Source organism: Apteryx mantelli, chromosome 1 (assembly GCF_036417845.1).
Source record: "Apteryx mantelli isolate bAptMan1 chromosome 1, bAptMan1.hap1, whole genome shotgun sequence".
NCBI lineage: Eukaryota > Metazoa > Chordata > Aves > Apterygiformes > Apterygidae > Apteryx > Apteryx mantelli.
Genome location: NC_089978.1, coordinates 196,461,268 through 196,478,610, shown reverse-complemented (window position 1 = coordinate 196,478,610; position 17,343 = coordinate 196,461,268). Strand labels below are relative to the sequence as shown.

Here is a 17,343-nt window from a genome sequence, read left to right as displayed (position 1 = left end):
TGGAAGTGGATGGGAAAGGAAGCTTCCAAGAAGATGCCAAAACAGTCTCTTTGGCTGTGGTTTCCGAAAGTGATCAGGGAATTTTATTTCCTTTGACAAGGGAAAACAACAAACCCAAAAGCTGGCTTGTATATTCACAGCTTTGCCCTGTAGCCTGCTGAAATTCAGAACTGTTTTTAAAGAATGAAGTATTATGTTACAAAAACATGAAATTGCCCAAGGTAAAACCCATTAACTCCAAATATAACTCACATGCAGGAAAAGAACTCTTTAAATGCCTGTCATTGTGCTGCTCTTGTTGAAATGTTGAAATCTATCATTGTTGCACAGATTTCCTGTTTATTTAAACATTTCCTGGCGACACTTGGTTAGTCTGTATTTGTATTAAAACCTGAAAGAAAGAGTGAGGACTACATGAGCCGAAACTTTTTATTCTTCCCTGGCTATTCAAGTGCCATGTGAAATCCAGTAATCCTTCATATTTGGAAAGTAGAGTGTCTGTGTCTGTTCTGTACCTGAGGTAATATAATCAAGTGATCTTGATTTCCTTGACTAGAGCTGGTATTATATCTTGGTTTAAATATATAGGTTGATTAAATAAAAAGCTGCCTTTTATGCTCCTGGTTATTGTAGTGTCATAGTAATGGCTGGATAGATAAGATTAGGAGACTGTTCCTGAGACAGATCTGGCTTTAAAGTGAATGTTAATAACAAAACTTCAACTTCTTTGCCAAAGAAGCCACTGCCTATCCCTTCTAGGAGAAGGAGGGCGGTGGGGGGAGTGCCTTTATAAGTTAAACTTCTTATGTTTCATCTGTGACCAGAGGAATGATTTTAGGAAAGTGTGAAGTTAATTGGGCAGGCTGTTTTACCACTCCTTGTTAATTGGTGAGGTGCCATTTTTATTTTGTCTACTTATAACTCAAATACTGAATCTATGAGCCTGGTATGTATTTTTAACATCTGAGCGAGTTGGAAATGTCTCTCACTCACAACCCCCCTGCCCTCCCCCTCGCTCCCCCCCCCCACACACACACACTCACCCTTCCTCCTGCTGGTCTAATATCAGAATTGTGAATATGCAAAGGAAGATAGGAAGTGCTAATTGAAATCATGAAGGAAAAACTGGGGAAAACCAGCAATTAAAAAAAATATAAGGAAAAAAAGAGGGTGTTCAATAAGATTGTCTTTACAGTTACAATGAGGAGCCAAAGCTTGAGCTTTCCTTAGATACTCCCCTTTTGGAACTTGAGGAGAGTTTTGACTCTGTAAAGAACAGATTAAAAACAGAGACATTTGACCTGTGGCAAAAATCAAAAAAAGGAAGAAGTGAGATTTGTAAGAGGACTGGCAAATTAAGACATGGTGTGTGCAGACATGGTGTCTGAGCACTGATGTGTTGGACTGTGACTGAGGAGTGGAGTAATATCCTGTGGCTGTGAAGTGGTCAGGTGAGGCAAACGTTCTGAAGCGCACAGGTCAAAGGAACCAGGGGATGAATTATGAACCCTAAGGCTGATACTAGTGGACGTTCAGACAGGAAGCACTATTTTGTTCCTGCAGCAAGGCCTTTTTTTCAGTCATATCGCCTCCCCATCCAATGCAGTAAAAAATTTTGGCATAGCTGCTTCAGCTCTCTCTGATGTGAATGCAGCTAGCAATGTGATAGGGTGGTCATTTGACTTTAAATCTCTTGGTGTGCTTTTCAGGAAAGACGACAGGTTGTTACTCTTGGTGGATTTTATAGTCAATTATGACTCACCTGCTTTGCAGTCAGTTTTCCTATTTTTATGATTGATTCTGTTGCAGCATTTATTTTACTGTGATACTCTCTCCTTCTTCCACTTTCCTTTTTCTTTTCAGTATTTATGATTTCTGTACCTTTTTGCTCACTTTTTTCTTTTTTTCCTCCCTTTTTTCCTGTATTCTGATAAATCTCTGCTGTATTCTTGTTCTCATTTATTTTTCTTTATCATATTTGCTTATAGTCTTTTGTAGCCTTGCAGGAATACTCCTTAATCTTCTCTTGCCAGTTTTGGTAGCCAAATATGTAGTTTTTCATTACTGTCTTTTCACATTAGATTATCATGTGTTAGTCCCTTGTAATAACAATAGCAGAATTACAGGATAGGACAATTTCTGTGGAGTGTTGTTTAAGGGAGCAGTAGGGATCCAAAGGACAGGGCAAAGTCATTGACTTTTGATGTGTACATTGGTCACTGTGCTCCTTATTACTTTTCTTCAGTCACTTCTTCTGTCCAGGCAGAAAAATGTGTGGAAGCTCTAGTGGGTGTTTTAGGGCCTACTTGAATATTTTGAAAGGTTTTAATGGAAATTTATTGAGTTTTTGACCTGCTTTTATGAAGAAGTGGCATTATTGCTGATCTTGGCAAATCCTTCCTTTGCAGTTTAAATGTTGTGGGGTGGTGTACTTCACAGACTGGCTGGAAATGACAGAGATGGATTGGCCTCCTGACTCCTGTTGTGTCAGGGAGTTTCCAGGATGCTCGAAGCAGGCGCATCATGAGGATCTCAGTGACCTTTATCAGGAGGTAAGAAGAAAAATGTGGTTGTTCCAGAAGGCTTTGTGCAGTCTTCCTGATCCAGTTATTTTCCAAACTCATCACTTGCAGTGCAGCAAAAAGGTTTGAAGAGTAAGTATATTTATTGAAAGGGGTGTTAATGCTGAGCTTTTTGGCATTTTCCATCTTATTAATGAAGACCTCCAGAGAGCGCTCTTCCGAAGCATTGCATTTCTACTTGTGCGCCCTGTTCCCAATTAGATATCAGAAGATCCTCTGGAGGTGGACGTTGAAAATTAGGAGAGCATGTATTGACAAAAATATGCTGATTCTCAGATCTCTTGACACAGTTTTTCTGAAGGGCTGCAGTAAATCAAAGATGAGGGAGGATATATAAAGTTTGCAATACAGTAATAAAAACTGAACTGTTTCCATTTCTCAGGTAACTAAACTGAAGCCACAAGTCTTGTATCATCTCAAGGGTTAAGAATTTGATGACCTCTTTAAAGTGGCCCCGGTGGCCTTAATATTCAGGTCAGAATAGGTGCATGATTTGTCCCTTTTTTTTTCTTTTTTTTCTCAAAAAAGAGGAGAAAAAAAAGAAATCCTTACCTGGAAATAAGTTATTAGTAATGCAGTTATCACCTGAGATATGCCTAAACAATGAGATAATTATTTTATATTGAGTAGGTTGGAGTTAAACTTTGAGCTAATCAAAAAAAGTGTCTTAGTTTTGGTACTATGTCCAATCTCACATTGTCAGGCTAAGAGCAATTCTGCTACCCTATGGTAATGAGGACTATAGAGGTGCCTACATAGGAAGATGCTTCTGAAAAGTCCTTTGGCAGATGAGAGCTCTCTTGTTAACAGGGCTTATGTGGGGAGGCAAGTAATTCAGTTACTCCATTGTGAGCATACATCGAAGCTTTGTGTGAAAATGCTCCCTATTCTCACCTATTATCTTTCTTTCACCTGTGGAGTTAGGTAATGTCTGACCCAAGTGCAGTGAGGCCCCCACCTCCTTCAAAGCCCATCTTATTCTAGAACAACATTGTTTATAGATTCCATATGGTATATCATTAGTGTTGTCCTTGATTCTCTGTCTCTCACTTTCCTCCCGTGCAATAAAAGAGATGAAGTAACACATTGTAAAAGAATGTGTTTGTCTCTAACTATGCTAGCATAATCATTATTTAGAAAGATTTAAAAAGCCATAAAACCAAGAGAGGACCTATTAGAACCCTAAGCGGCTGAGGAAATAACTGTAGCCAATCACTATTGTTTGTAGAGTGAAAACTAAAAATAAGAAAAGGTGTTCTCTACTAAAACCCTTAACTCTTGTCATGAAAGTTTTGTCTAAAGTCTCCTTTGTCTGCAGACTATTTTACAACTCTCTCTTTTTTTTTTTTTTTTAATGCTGACGGACATCTGAAGACCTCTAATTGTGCATTCAGTATCAGAATGACCAACAGTCCAAATAACCAAAATGAGTGCCCAGAAAAGAGGGTAGGATCATACTGTAGAACTTTCCAGGATGCTCTCTTGGCCTTTGTCCTTTTGCAGTTCAGGGAATTCCTGAACAAGAGCTAATGTTTTGGGTTTTGTCTTGAAAAAACTCATTGAATTTGTCTGGTTACTTTTGGAATCCATGTTCCATTTTAGTATCTAGTAGATCTTGCATCATGGAATTCCACAGCTTAACTACATAGTGTTTGAAGACACGATATGGTTGATGTATCCAACATGGTGGAATTGGAAAAATTGCCTTCCTCCGTGTAAAAAAAAAACAAACAAAAAAACCCCCAAACCCTCAAAAAAAACAGTTTGGTGTAGTTCAAACTATGTTTTTGTTCATAAGTGTGCTAGATGAATTGAATAGGTTATGATAGGAATAACAGGAATATCAACTGTTATTCAAGGAATAACAATTAATATTTAGAGTATTTGAAATTTCTTCAGATTCTTAGGATCTTTTTTAGAATTTTCTTTCTTAGCAAAACTAGTTTTCTTGAATTTGAGAAATAAGTCATTAATTTTAAGCTTTTATTATAGGAACAAATTTTTAACTGTGTAAAGAATTGTAAGAGTAGTTTTAACTTTATATATATATATATACACGCATGCACACGCACACACACGCACACACTAGTTGGCATCTAAAGTAGTTTGCAAAAGTATTGTCCTAAGATTTCTTTTGTTATCTTTTATGTTTACTGGTACTGGTGAGCTGAAAATTCCTAGACTCATGTTCTGTATTTCTCCAAATTCTGCTGTGTTCTAGATAGAAAATGTATGGGATATTCAAAAGTAGTTTTTTAATCCCTGGCATATGTTAGAGTGGGTTTTAAGAGCTACTCTTCTGCTGTGTTTATCTCTGAGAAAAGACTGAAACTGTAAGTAAATAAATAAATAAACAAACAAAGCAAACTCTCTACAACATTTTTTGAGTCCTTTGGTATTAGAAGTTCTGATAAGGCTCATGTGCAAAAGTTTTTAACAGTGAATTAAGTCCATGTTTTGTCACAGTGCTGAACTTGCATACAGATGATAACAACTGAATCTGTCAAGCTAAAAATATGTCCTCAAAATATGAGGAAAAAACACAGGTAAATTAATTTCCTTAAATAATCAGAAGTGATAAGAACTTTGGATGGATTCTGGAAACTACAGTTTTACAAAATGCTGTGTAAAAGGGATTAACCATGTAAACTTGAATCTCATCACTCACACCCCCACCCCCACCCCCACACCCCCCCCCACACACATCCCCCACACACCCATCCCCCACAAATGTATTTACTACCAAAAAGGCAATATTTTTCAGCTGGTGAAGAAGAGAACATGTAGCCTGAGGCTCAAGTGGTTTTCCCATCATGAGTGATAGACCTAAATAGAGCTCCTGTTGTGAGACTGAATTTTTAGCAGGAGGAAAAAGTCAATCACCCTTAGAAATTTAGAATAAGGTAGGAAAAAACAGACCATTCCTGAATCTAGGAAAGTAAGACAAAAATAACTGCTAGGTGAGCCTTAGTGGAATGAATGGAAGCCACAACATTTATGCATTGCAGTAGAATGGCCCTAACACCCAGAGGTATATCAATCGCAATTGTATTTTCTATTGAACTGACAACTTCAGAGCTGCTGGGGAGACAGTTCCAACCACATGTCTTGTTCGTCATTTTACAGAAGGCTCAGCTGAAGAATTCACTGTTCTTGCTATTAAAAATTCCTGAAGATACCCATGTCCTTTTCTTTTTGTCCTTGGTTTAAAATCTATGCCTAAAAAACACCTGAATATAGTATGTGCTGTTGTTTTTTGTTTGTTTTTTTTTTTTTAAAAAAAGGATTCTATTTATTTTACTCCAGAAATAGCTTCACATGCTCTGCTATATCATTTTTCCTAGCACACTTCTCTGAGCTTCCTAAGTGTATGCCTGCAGACTGCTTGCAAGTATATTTGATTTTAGTAGCTGGCCCTGTAGTTCAATACGCGGAAGTGGTGCCATTGACGTGGAGTGATCCACTGGGTTTGTATGGTACTGCAGACTTTCTGAGTAGAAATGTTCTGGACTAGCAGGCATCCATCCTAGGCCTGGTATCCCATCAGGAGGACCAGAGAAGACAGAGCTGCCAAAAGGCGGGTGCCTCAGAAGGCCAGTCTGTGCTAGGGAATCATAAAGACACAGGTTGTTTTCTTTCAGTCAGCTAATTGAAGAGCCTCTCTCACCTGATGGCAACGCATGCAGCACTGGTTACACTTCAGAGGAGTGTTCATCTCTGAGTGGTACAGCCAGACCGCTCACTTCTGGGGCCTGCCAGTCATTGACATGTACTTGAAGAAAGTGCTGTGACTTACCCTGCAATAACATTTGTTTTTTGTAATGCCATGCCAGTGATCCATGAACCACCCTCCAACTGTGTCTTAGAGAGCCTGCAGCAGTATAAATGTATGGAAGCTAAAGAAAGCTCATCATCTGTCCTAAGCATGCCTCCTGCTTATGTGAGGAGGCAAGAGTACATAAGCCATTGTCACTCAATACAAACCTAATTTTGAGCTCAGGAAGTACATACTTAGGAGAGGGAACAATATTCAGTGGAATGACTTGCCAAACTGCAGGTAAGTATGTCTTCTTTCTGCTAACCCTTTATTCCATAACCATATCCCAGGAAAGCAGTTCTCTACCCACTTCATGTGTGCAGGTCCATTGGGTTCTACTTGGAGAAAATTAATAGCCAAAGATGATGATATTTTAGTAAAGCAAAAGACTGTACCAAGACTCACTTGATAGAAAAGAAAAGCTGCCCGGCTTTTTTTCCTCAAGGATACCTGAAAGGCAAATCTGTGGTTCTTCCTCCACCCTTCCCCAGAGCATTTTAGATGGATTCAGCTCCTAGTAAAAAAATATTTTTGGTTCTTTAGTGCAGAATCAGTTCCAAACAGGAACTGTTTCACCAGCCACAAAAATACCATGTTGGTTTTTGTGAGGTATGAGCAATATTCAGTTGGCAAAACATTTTTTTTTCCATGGTGCTTGCATGCAAGTTTGGTTTACAGGCTTGTTCAGTATGCTTGCTATTACATTTATGAGTACCATGCTGAAAGAACTTTCAAGGCTAGTCTGTCTGACTTCAGCTTTGGAGATGGAATGAGAAAAGCTTCTTTAGAAAATGATTCAAAACAAGCATACATAGTCTGTGACTCTCTGGTTTGAGTGGGAGCCTAAAGAGATTAGCCTTGCTAAACTCAAGTTGGCTTATGTAAATTCCTCACAAGTCTTTTCTACTACTTCAGAAAAGTTCTTTCCAGTACTTCAGAAAACTGAAGTTTGGTTTGTTGGCTGGGATTGACAGAGTTGTTGATTTGTTGCAGGTTTGCTGTAAATTTCTATTGGGATCTCTGAGCTTTCAATGATCTAAGTCATAATCCTCTACAAATACTATTTTTGTTGAAAGAGAGGTGGCTTACTTATAGGTCTGCCTCAGAGTATCATTTGGCAGGAATCTTGTTGCTCTTGCTGGATTTTGAAAGCTTTTCTTTTTTAATAAATTAGTCTTCATGGACTGCTTTTATTCTCACAAGCTTCCCCTTTATGCAGTTCATGGAATAGATTAACTTTTGAAAGACAGTGGTCGTGAGGCAGATACATAAGATGACAATGTGGCGTAGGAGGTTAATTTTGGTCTGAGGACAAGGGGAGTTCTGCCAGTCTCATAATAAGGAACTGTAGAACTAAATAAAATAGTTGGTAGGAGTTGGTATCTTCAGGAAAATCAAAATTGAATGTTAAATATCTTTTGTTTTCTAATTTTGAGTATACATAAGGAGCAGATCTGTTGACTGTGTTAATGGATTTGTGTTCTTTTCTGCTCTGAAAAGTGGCTTATTTAGGATCTGATCCTAGGAGAGTGTATTTATGCACTCTTTAATTGCGGGCTACCAACTACAGATGTGTTGCGTAAGCAGAAATAAAATGCGTGAATGTGAGAATAACAGGCATGACTGGATATTTCTCATTTTTGAAGCTGATTTTGAACGTGTATTCTAGCAGAACTGTAAGAACATCATTAAGTGGAGGGAGGCAGTCTATACAGATCAGGCATAATTTGTCTTAGTTATGTGTCTGTACTAAGGAGATGTAGGCATTAATGTTATAGCTCTCCGTTAATGGATGTTTCCTCTAGGCAACAAATGAACTAAGTTTGAGTACTGCTGTGGCTGAGCATTTTTAAATTGTGACCAGCATGTACCATAATCCCTTAAAGTTATCAAAAGTATTAAAATACGGGCAGTTTCTCTATAATTAAAAGGAAATTTGGAAAGTAGTATATTTGCAACAACATCTTTTAGTTCAAGAAAAAAAAGAGATGCCAACATGACAATTTTTATTCCTCATCAAGTTCAGTTAAATGGCTTTTGCTACAATGTTTTGGTTTTCTTTCCAGATTTCAAAAGAATCAAAATTTGGATCTTATTCTGTGTGTAAACTCTGTTAATGTCTAAAGAATGACGCACTTATATGATGAACAGCGCAAAGACATAGAGGTCCTTTAACTTATTCTGGTACAATCATTATATAGTACATTAATTTTATTTAGATCCTAAATGAGAATCTGTTGACTTCAGTGAGAATGTTGTATGCAAGGCAAGAATCAGACCTTTCATCAGTTACGTTCAGGACATTCACTTGAAACAGTGTTGACTATTGGAAATTTTAATGTGATTGAAATGTGTGCTTTATCATGTCTTGTCTTCAGATTCTGTCACTTATCAGCTACTTACTTGTAATAAAAAGGCTGTAAGAAATATGTAGTAAGGATGTAAACATGGAAATGACATTTGGAAAATAATGTCCTTCTTGATGGGTTCCTGATGTCTTCTGCTGAGACCGATGCCTATTTGTATTCCTTAACATTTTCCTGTCCAGATTATTACTCTGAATTTTCCATTGGTGGCTGCGTGTACCTTTAATTTCTGTACTGTGAAGTCCTGTAAAGTTTAGAATACGGAATAAGCATGGGTCAGAGGAGCTGAGGGTCCACTTTTCAAAGCTTTATTCTTTTTAAGACTGAAAATTAGCACACATGAATAGCAAGCAGTACAGTTTGTGTTGACACTGTTGTCCCATAGTTCCCAGAGCCAGTGTCTCTTTGTGGATCCTTGCTGCCTTACGAGGACTTAGGAGCTTTCCTGGAGTGCCTTGTGTAATAACTAGTTGGCCACATGGACAAACTGTGGAGCCCATGCTGATAGTTTGGAAAGGGCTGAGCAGTCAAAGAGCAACCAGTCTTTCTGAATTTCCAGTTTTAGAAATCAAGCATATTTTATATTCACCAGACTTTTTCCTGTGAGAGTTAACGCTCTGGATTTGCACCTGCACTATGGTAAGGAGAGATGGTGTATGTGAGCATCTTCCTAATATGGTATATGGACTGTAAGCCCTTTGGAGCAGAGCCTAGCTCACTGCTTGGGTTTGTGCAGAGCTTGATGCAGGCAGCTAGTTACAGCTACTGTTGCAATGGTTAATGAAACGAAAGAGGGCAATAATACAGTGATGTAACTTTCAAGCTCAAATATCTGAACATTCTCCATTGGCATAACTGCAGGGGAAGAAAAAAATTGGGGACAGAGAATCGAGTGAAACTCTGGTAGGCAGTGGAGGGGGGCAGAATTTTTCAATAGGAGGTTTTCAAACCGCAATACTTAGAGTATTGGTACTCGTGCCCCATCAGAGCTGTAACCTGACTCAGTGTGGAGAACTTCCACTGCCAGTGTTGTTCCCTGCTGCCACTGCAGTAGCCAGTGATGCTGTGCAGGAGGGAAAGAAGCGTGGGATCCATTAAGCTAAATTAATTCATTTTTTTGAACAGGGACATTTCCCTGTAATTTTCCACAATATTGGCTTCATTGTTGCCTCCCAATCACAATGACTTGGATACAATTTTTTTCGAGCAAATAGCCAAAAAACTTTTCAAAGACATTGAGAAATTACTGTGCAATGACAATAAGTTTCTTGGCCCTGCACAAGATACAAGATAGAAATGGTTCTTGAAGCAAAACTATTGCAAAAAAATCACAGAGAAGTTTCTACATTCAGAGTAGAAATGAATTTAGTTAATTTTTAGTGTATAGTCTTAGGATAGTGGGGGATGTTGCAGTGTATCAAGCATAAATGGATATGCTTTTTTACTGAGGAGATGCTCCCAGTTTAAGACTAAAAAGCAGGAATAACACTACATTCATGTGGTATTCTTCCTACTTTTTACTAAAGAAAAACTGTTTATATCCTGTGCCTTCTGGAAATTTGTCAGAAGTCCTTCATTAAAGGTTATTCCACTCAGTGTTCCACACTCAGACTGCGTCTGGAATGCAATGGTTTTTCTACTTCATAGGGACTTTCTGCTGAACTAATAAACTAGCATATAATGAGTCTAGATAAAACACTAAAAAAGAAAAAGTGTAAAGAAACATGAGGTTACACAGGTCTATAGATCTTTCTTAGAATATTGTTTTAGCTTGAGATTGTGATTTTTTTTTTTTTAGAAAAAAAAATCTACAAATTAAAATAATCAACAGACCTAAAGGTCTGCAACTTAAGAAAATAAGATGATTAAGAGGATTTAATGACTTTTAAACTTTAGGTGAAAAAGTTAAGTTTAAAAATCAGTGAAGCTGATAAGAACCCATATCAACTCTGAATGATTTTGAATAGAAAGGTATACCATAGATCTCTTGGAGCTTGTTATATAAAGAAAATTGTCAATGTATGAAAGAATTTTAAGATGACATTGATTTTAAGATGACAGTGATAAAGAAGCAGGCAAAGTAACTTCTAAAATATTGTTTGAAGGGAATGAGAGAGAAAAATCTTGGGGAGCCAGAAAGCCGATACTAGATAGGATGAGCTAAATTTTGGGAACTCCACAAGCCAAATAATGTTGACTAAATCTTTTTTTTTTTTTTAATCTATTTTGTTTCATAGGGATGTGGTAAAAAGATGTACACTTTTTTGAGGGGGACGAAGCAATTGCAAGTGCTGCGATTTCTGGGAATCTCTATTGGAGTAACGCAGATTCTGGCTATGATCCTCACTATTACCTTGCTATGGGCTCTGTACTATGACAGAAGGGATCCTGGGGCAGACCAAATCATGTCCCTGAAGAGTGACACCGCACAACACCTGTCATGTCATTCAGTGGAGCTACTGAAACCAAACCTAACACGGATCTTTGAACATACATCCATGGCAAACAGCTTTAATACACACTTTGAAATGGAAGAGTTGTAGGTGATACAGTGGTTCGAAGAAGTTGCAAAGGGTTTTAATCTTTTTTTTTTCTTTTCTCCTTTTTGGTGGTGCTTTTATTCTGTTCCATCAAGTACACTGATATACCAGTCTTTCTGTGCTTCAGAAAACAGCTAATGAATAGTAGAGGAAACATCTGCACAGAAAGAAAGCTGAGCAAATGTCTGTTTTGCAGCATCTTAGGACAGCCATGAAAAGGGGTTTTTTTGCATTTTGTAAGGCATTCATTCACCGGGCACAGTAGTATTTAACTTATTGTCACAAGATGTGTGATGTGTAAAGTACCGATTCATTCACAGGTAGATGGACAGAACTAATGACATACTCCTAAGGAAGCACCACCGAAAAGCAAGAAAAATACTTGTCTTCCAAAGAAATGACTGTGCTTTGAACAAAGAGGATGACTTCAGCTGAAACTGACTTTTACATTTTTACTAAGCCATTTGGAAAATGTCTTAAAATAATCAGGGATCTACATGTATATAAATGTGTGTTTTGTGTGTGCATGGATAGCAGAACTACAATTCAGGTAAATACTTGGATTTAAAATTTGCAAGATTTGTTTTTTAAAAAAAGGCAAGATTCTTTTTCTAACAAAATCTTTATCTTAGCTATTGCTGTTAAAGATGTTCTAAAACTTCTATTTTTATCTAACATACTGTTTAATTTTTAAGTTTAAATTTATTAAACAGATTAAAAACAAAACTGACTCTGGACAGTAGACTAATTTTCTGAGTAATTCTAGAAAATTCTTCTTTGAAATAGTTTGTTCTGTGGACTATTTGTTAGTATCAAAAAAAAAAAAAAAATCTTTCCAAACTGGGGATCAGTATGGGGAGTAGCACATTTTTGTAGATATATCCATTTTTCTATCCATGTTTCCCCTCAAAATAGAAACAAAAGACTACAGGAAAAAATGCTTGTTATTCTGGATGCTATTGCAATAGTTGTAAAAGTACAGAAGGAGAAATTATACTTTGGCTTGTTCTTCATTAAGAGCTCTTTAGTGGCTTAAAATGCCACATGGAAACTGCATTAAAGTATATTTATTGAGGTGGGAAAAGTGCATTTTACTGTATTTTTATGAACAATGTTTATTTCGTAGGATTATTTTTACAATTGACCACTTTCCTGAAATATGTATTTGCTCCACTGAGTACAATAGTTTGTGGCAAATGGGTTTTTACATAATATTGCATTTGAAAAATTCTTTCCACTTGTTTTGGAATTTGTAAAAGGAAAAAGAAGCAAGGTGTGATTTGGTAGACAATAAAATTACTATTGTCTTAAATTCCATAATGGCTTTTTTATTGTAAAGGCCTAGAATGTGAATGCTTTGGGTGGAAGCGGAAGGGTCCTCCTCCTAGTGTGAGTTAATTTGACATGTTTTTGCCTATTCCACTTATTCTGTCATGGAGAAATGAACTGCAAATTTCAATTTCTTTTCTGTTACTTCTAAGAAAGTTGCCAAAGGATCATGAAATTAGGATGACAGCTCTTCAGTTTTGTGGGCTTTTGTTTGTTTCTTTTAGCAGTCTTCATGTGGATGTAATTATTTCACAGGTACCATTGCAAGCAAGATTACCCTTCTGTTTTTGTACCTCTCCTACCAAAAAAAAAAAATATATATATATATATATATCCTCAATTTTTTCTCTGGAATTTCCTTGTCAGAAATGTATTCTCATGCACTGTTCAGAAAGTCTGTTGTGCCCAGACTTACTTTACATATACAGCAGACTTCTTTCCTTCCCACTGTTTAGCCTAGGCAGCATTTCTGCAGCTATGGGCAATGGTCCTATGTAGAAAAACAGGGTGATGTATTGATGTATCCAGGAAAGCCTGGATGTAGACCAGCTTTAGACTTTGGAGGGCTACTGTGACCTGTGATGCTACACAGTGGTTTGAGCTGTTGCTTCTTGCTTTTTTTGTTGTGGAAGGTTTTCATTGCAGATTGTCTTTTGTTGTGATGCCGTGGTGGTGGTGGTGTTACAAGTCAGTGTCATGGCTGACGAGATTTTTCTATAAAATTCAAACTTAACACCATGACTGACAGGAGTCATTTGCAAACCCTAAGCCCATTTGGGGAAAATTCTTTGCTAAACATGGATATTTTATGAATTTATAATCCTAACAATTGGAACCCTCCCATTACTAAACTTAGTCTAGGCAACATGACCCTACTAGACCCTGTGATAATTCTGTGATAATTTCAGCCCTCTCTAAATAAAATTCTACATCCAGTCCTGGGCTGCTGTTATACCCCTAGTCCAGGAAACCCTAGATTGTGCTTACCAACTTCTAAGTCAGAGAGTCTTGAGTAATATTTCAGGGAGCTATATCGGTTGAAAGTCTAGCACTATAGCAGTGTCTTAGGGTGTAAGTAATCTTAACTTCAACCCAGACATTCCTACTGTGTGCAGGTACTATTGTAATGCAGATTTCTAAATTACAACTGAACCTAGGGAATCTCACCCTAAGTAAAGTGAAAATGTTACTGGAAGATGCTCTTTGCTCAGGAAATCCTGAAGATTAATCAAAGTTCAAACAAAGGTGCATGTATGGAACCTACCTTAGCAATGCCTCAGCTATCCTTATCTTGAGGTTAGGTTATATCCTCCCATGGGTGTACTCTGCAAGCTCAGATTCAGGTTACCTGTGTATCTTTCCATGTTAGGGTTAGAGTTCATGAAGGAACATATATGGCAAGCAGGCTTGGTTAAGGAGATTCACTGGAGAAGTCTGCAGCTAGAATTAGAGGTACTAACAGGCAAGATCACTTGGTTTTAGGCTTCCCAGATGGTTAGCAAACGCTGCCATTAGGTGCAGGTAGGTTATTCTAAGGGCAGGAATTCAGCTCTCTGAGAAGGGTGAGTAGTGTACGCTTGCTGCAACAGGTTCAGAGATAACGGCTCCCCCCTTTCTAGGGAAAGGTAGGTATGGTGGAGTCCCTTTTAGGGTCTCCTTATCTGGATTAGGATTCCTTAGCTAGGTTTGTGAGAGCTCAATATTGCTGCCATGTCCAAATTTTGTGTTGTGTGTGTGTATATATATGTATACATCTATGTACATATATGTATGTATATGTTTAGTGTTGGGCATTGACTTGTAGTGATCCTCTTTCTAGGGCTTGGCTTGAAGAGGGGTATTTATACTCCCCAGAAAAATTTTAGTCTAACAGAAGAGGTTGGAGGTGCACAGAGGTGAAATCTATGACTGAGGTTTTTCAGTAGAGGGTGTGTGTAGAGTGGAGATTGGTGTGCCGTCCTAGATTAAACAGGGGTGGGGAGCAAGTGAAGGTATTTGTATGGCCCTTGTAGGGGTTGCCAGATTGGTTAAGATAAAATTCCTTGTTTAGAATACAAGCAACATTTTGTAGAGCACCCTGGAAGAACATGCTCAAGGATAGGTAAGAGTCTGTGCATGTCTCTGGGATCTGTTCAGGTTTTCAATAAAGAAGCTCATTGCCTTTTGTTCTGTTCAAATGACAAAGGGGATTCATCAGATCATGGCTAAACTGGGAGATTCTAGGTCCAGGAGCTGACAGATCCTCCCACATCATGCAAAGAAAGAGTAGGGGTTTGAGGCAGTGCTTCTCAAAATATGATTTGGTCAGGGTTCTGTCATTCTGGGATCATTTTGGCGCATTTAGTAGACAGGCCTCACAGACCAATGTTTGTGGACCCCCAGGATAGTGAACCTCTGTACTCAGGGTAACCTTACCTGATCTTGAGCCAGTTTGTATTCAGAATGGTGTTGGCTTAATTTGGGTAAAGAACCACACATCAGGAACGCTGAAAGTAATTCCTTTCCTGGTAAAGTTTACTGGTAAGTATTCTGGGAAGTAAGTGAGGGAAGGTTGAGGATTTTGGTGTCTCTGTCTCCTATTTTGAGTATCTAACCTCATTTGACCATCTAGGTTTCAGCTGTAAATTGGAACTCCTTCAAACTTTTTATTTTACTGAGCTCAGACTATTCTGTGTTCCTGTTTTTCTAGGGTTTATTCAGAGACTCTTCAGTTCATTGACTAGACTGCAGTAAGTATATTCTTTTCCTGTGGGGCTTTAGGATATAAGTAGGAGAGTGGCTGCTTGGCAAGGGGAGCATTCAGAGATACTTGCAGCAGTGAAAGCTGCTTCATCCTTTTATTTCCTTTTTCTGTAAGTCTCACAGGAGTACCCAGAGGAGAATGATGGTGTATTCTTCCTTCTGTGCAGCATAAACTTTGCCGTAATGAACCGCATCTTTCTTGTTGTGACAAGCAGCTATGGAGCTGCTTTTTAATGCTTTTCACAGACCATCACTTAATGCAGAGGACAGCATCTGTGTTAGATAATGGGTCAACCCCTGCCCTACATCAGGTGTTCCCATTCAGCCCAGTAAATCAGCATTGAATCAATGGAACTGTTTCCATAACAGTGGATTATTAAGTTTGGCATCATGCAATAATGATTCAGGAGTATAAGGATACTTTTAGGAGATAATCTTTACTATTTTTGGTCCTTGGACAAGGTATCGCTTCATCTGCCAGCAAGTCATATAACAGAAGTTTCTGGAGGAAGCATTCTGTTCTCTATAACAGAGTTCATTGTGTAAAAGCACCCCATAAATCTAAGGGCATATATAAAGAATAAGCAATAAAAAAAGAGGCACTTGGTCAGAGTGACTATACGGTTATATTGTGATCTAGGCAGGGATTTTCAAATACTTTTTGAAGTTTTTACCACCAGAACATCATGTTTAATTCATATGAATTACTATATTGAAATGAGATTGTGTCTAAAACTTTAAAACTCACCTATAATTGACTGCATTTCTTTAAAAATGTCTTAAACAGCTCAGAATTTTTCATGCATCTATTTGCTTTTCGTTCAGGGCTCCCCTACTTTCAGCGTTTTCCTGTGCAGAGGTACTGTACAAAGTACTGTAAAATGACTACTTTTAATAAATAATGAAGGCCGGCAGTTAAACTAAGCTGTCTAGGTACTTGGGTATATCTTAGTCTTCATCAGTTCTAAATATGTTGATCTTGTTCATTCCTGACAGCTCATTTACAGTGCCTATCTGTACATTTACAAATCCAGTATCATTTCCATTGAGTAATTACATTTGATTGCTATTCCAGAACACCTAAAAATCTTCAAATGTTTCCGTGATCAATGGGAAAATAAAATCGTGTTGGTCCCAGATGCAGGAGAGAGAGCATATGACCTCTTAAGCACCCTCCCTGCCCAAATCTCTATGATCCTGTGATTTTTAGCAATTTATTCTTCTCCAGACCAATTTCTGCTTTGAAAGTCACCCTCTTCCATAGAACAAGTGCAATTTGTATTGTATTCTCCACTGTGAAAACATTCTCTCAAGAGCGAGTGTGTTTCTACAGTAATTATATCCGAAGCCTCAAAATTTAAGTGTATGCTTTTGGTTTGTATCCTGTAGCTAGAGGACAATCATTCTCTTTAAAAATGCTCTAGGATGGTTCACAGACAGATGTTACTTATATTAGAAGGCTTTTCCCTCACAGATCAGTCTAAAAGTAAGCTCCTGACAAAGGTAGCTGTCATGCGTGCCCGTAATAGAGTATACATGACTGATAAATCAGCATGATCTGCATTGTTAGTTTCCTCTGTAAGTGATACACAGTGTGTTATCTGCTATTATGCTACAAAAGGAGTTTGATCTCATCTATGCAGTAATATTGTTGAGGGAATTTGATATCAGATTTGAGGTGGTACTGTGGCCTGGGAGATTCAGTAGTTGGTGTCTAGATGTGTTCAGAACATAGTGGATACCTTTTAAAAAAAATGCAGATAAAGATGTAGAGTTCACTTTGCTGGAAACAATTTAATGACCCAATTTTTTCTGCTGATGCAGGTTGGGATAAGAAATGGCAAAAGACTCCTTGAGGTAGCTCTGTTAGTGAAGAGCAGCCTGTGAAGGAAAATGTGCTAGCCACTCACACAGGAAAAGGGCTGCTCTGCGTTACAGAGCTGCAGCACGCTGGTCCCGTTGGCTCT

General features: G+C 38.0%; 1 protein-coding gene across 3 annotated transcripts in view; it reads left to right on the top strand.

Annotated features, from left to right (window-relative positions):
• The window catches only part of TSPAN12 (tetraspanin 12), a 52,051-nt gene extending 39,434 nt beyond the window's left edge, over positions 1 to 12,617 (top strand). For 2 of the 3 annotated variants that reach the window (XM_067315301.1, XM_067315290.1), the window contains 2 exons: positions 2,409 to 2,552; positions 11,003 to 12,617. In XM_067315301.1, the coding sequence (XP_067171402.1) occupies positions 2,409 to 2,552; positions 11,003 to 11,308 (450 nt within the window). In that variant the 3' untranslated portion in view covers positions 11,309 to 12,617. Of the gene's footprint in view, positions 1 to 2,408; positions 2,553 to 3,956; positions 4,936 to 11,002 lie in introns of those variants that run through there. The other variant, XM_067315310.1, reaches the window with a different exon arrangement.
• Positions 12,618 to 17,343: the final 4,726 nt, after the last annotated feature.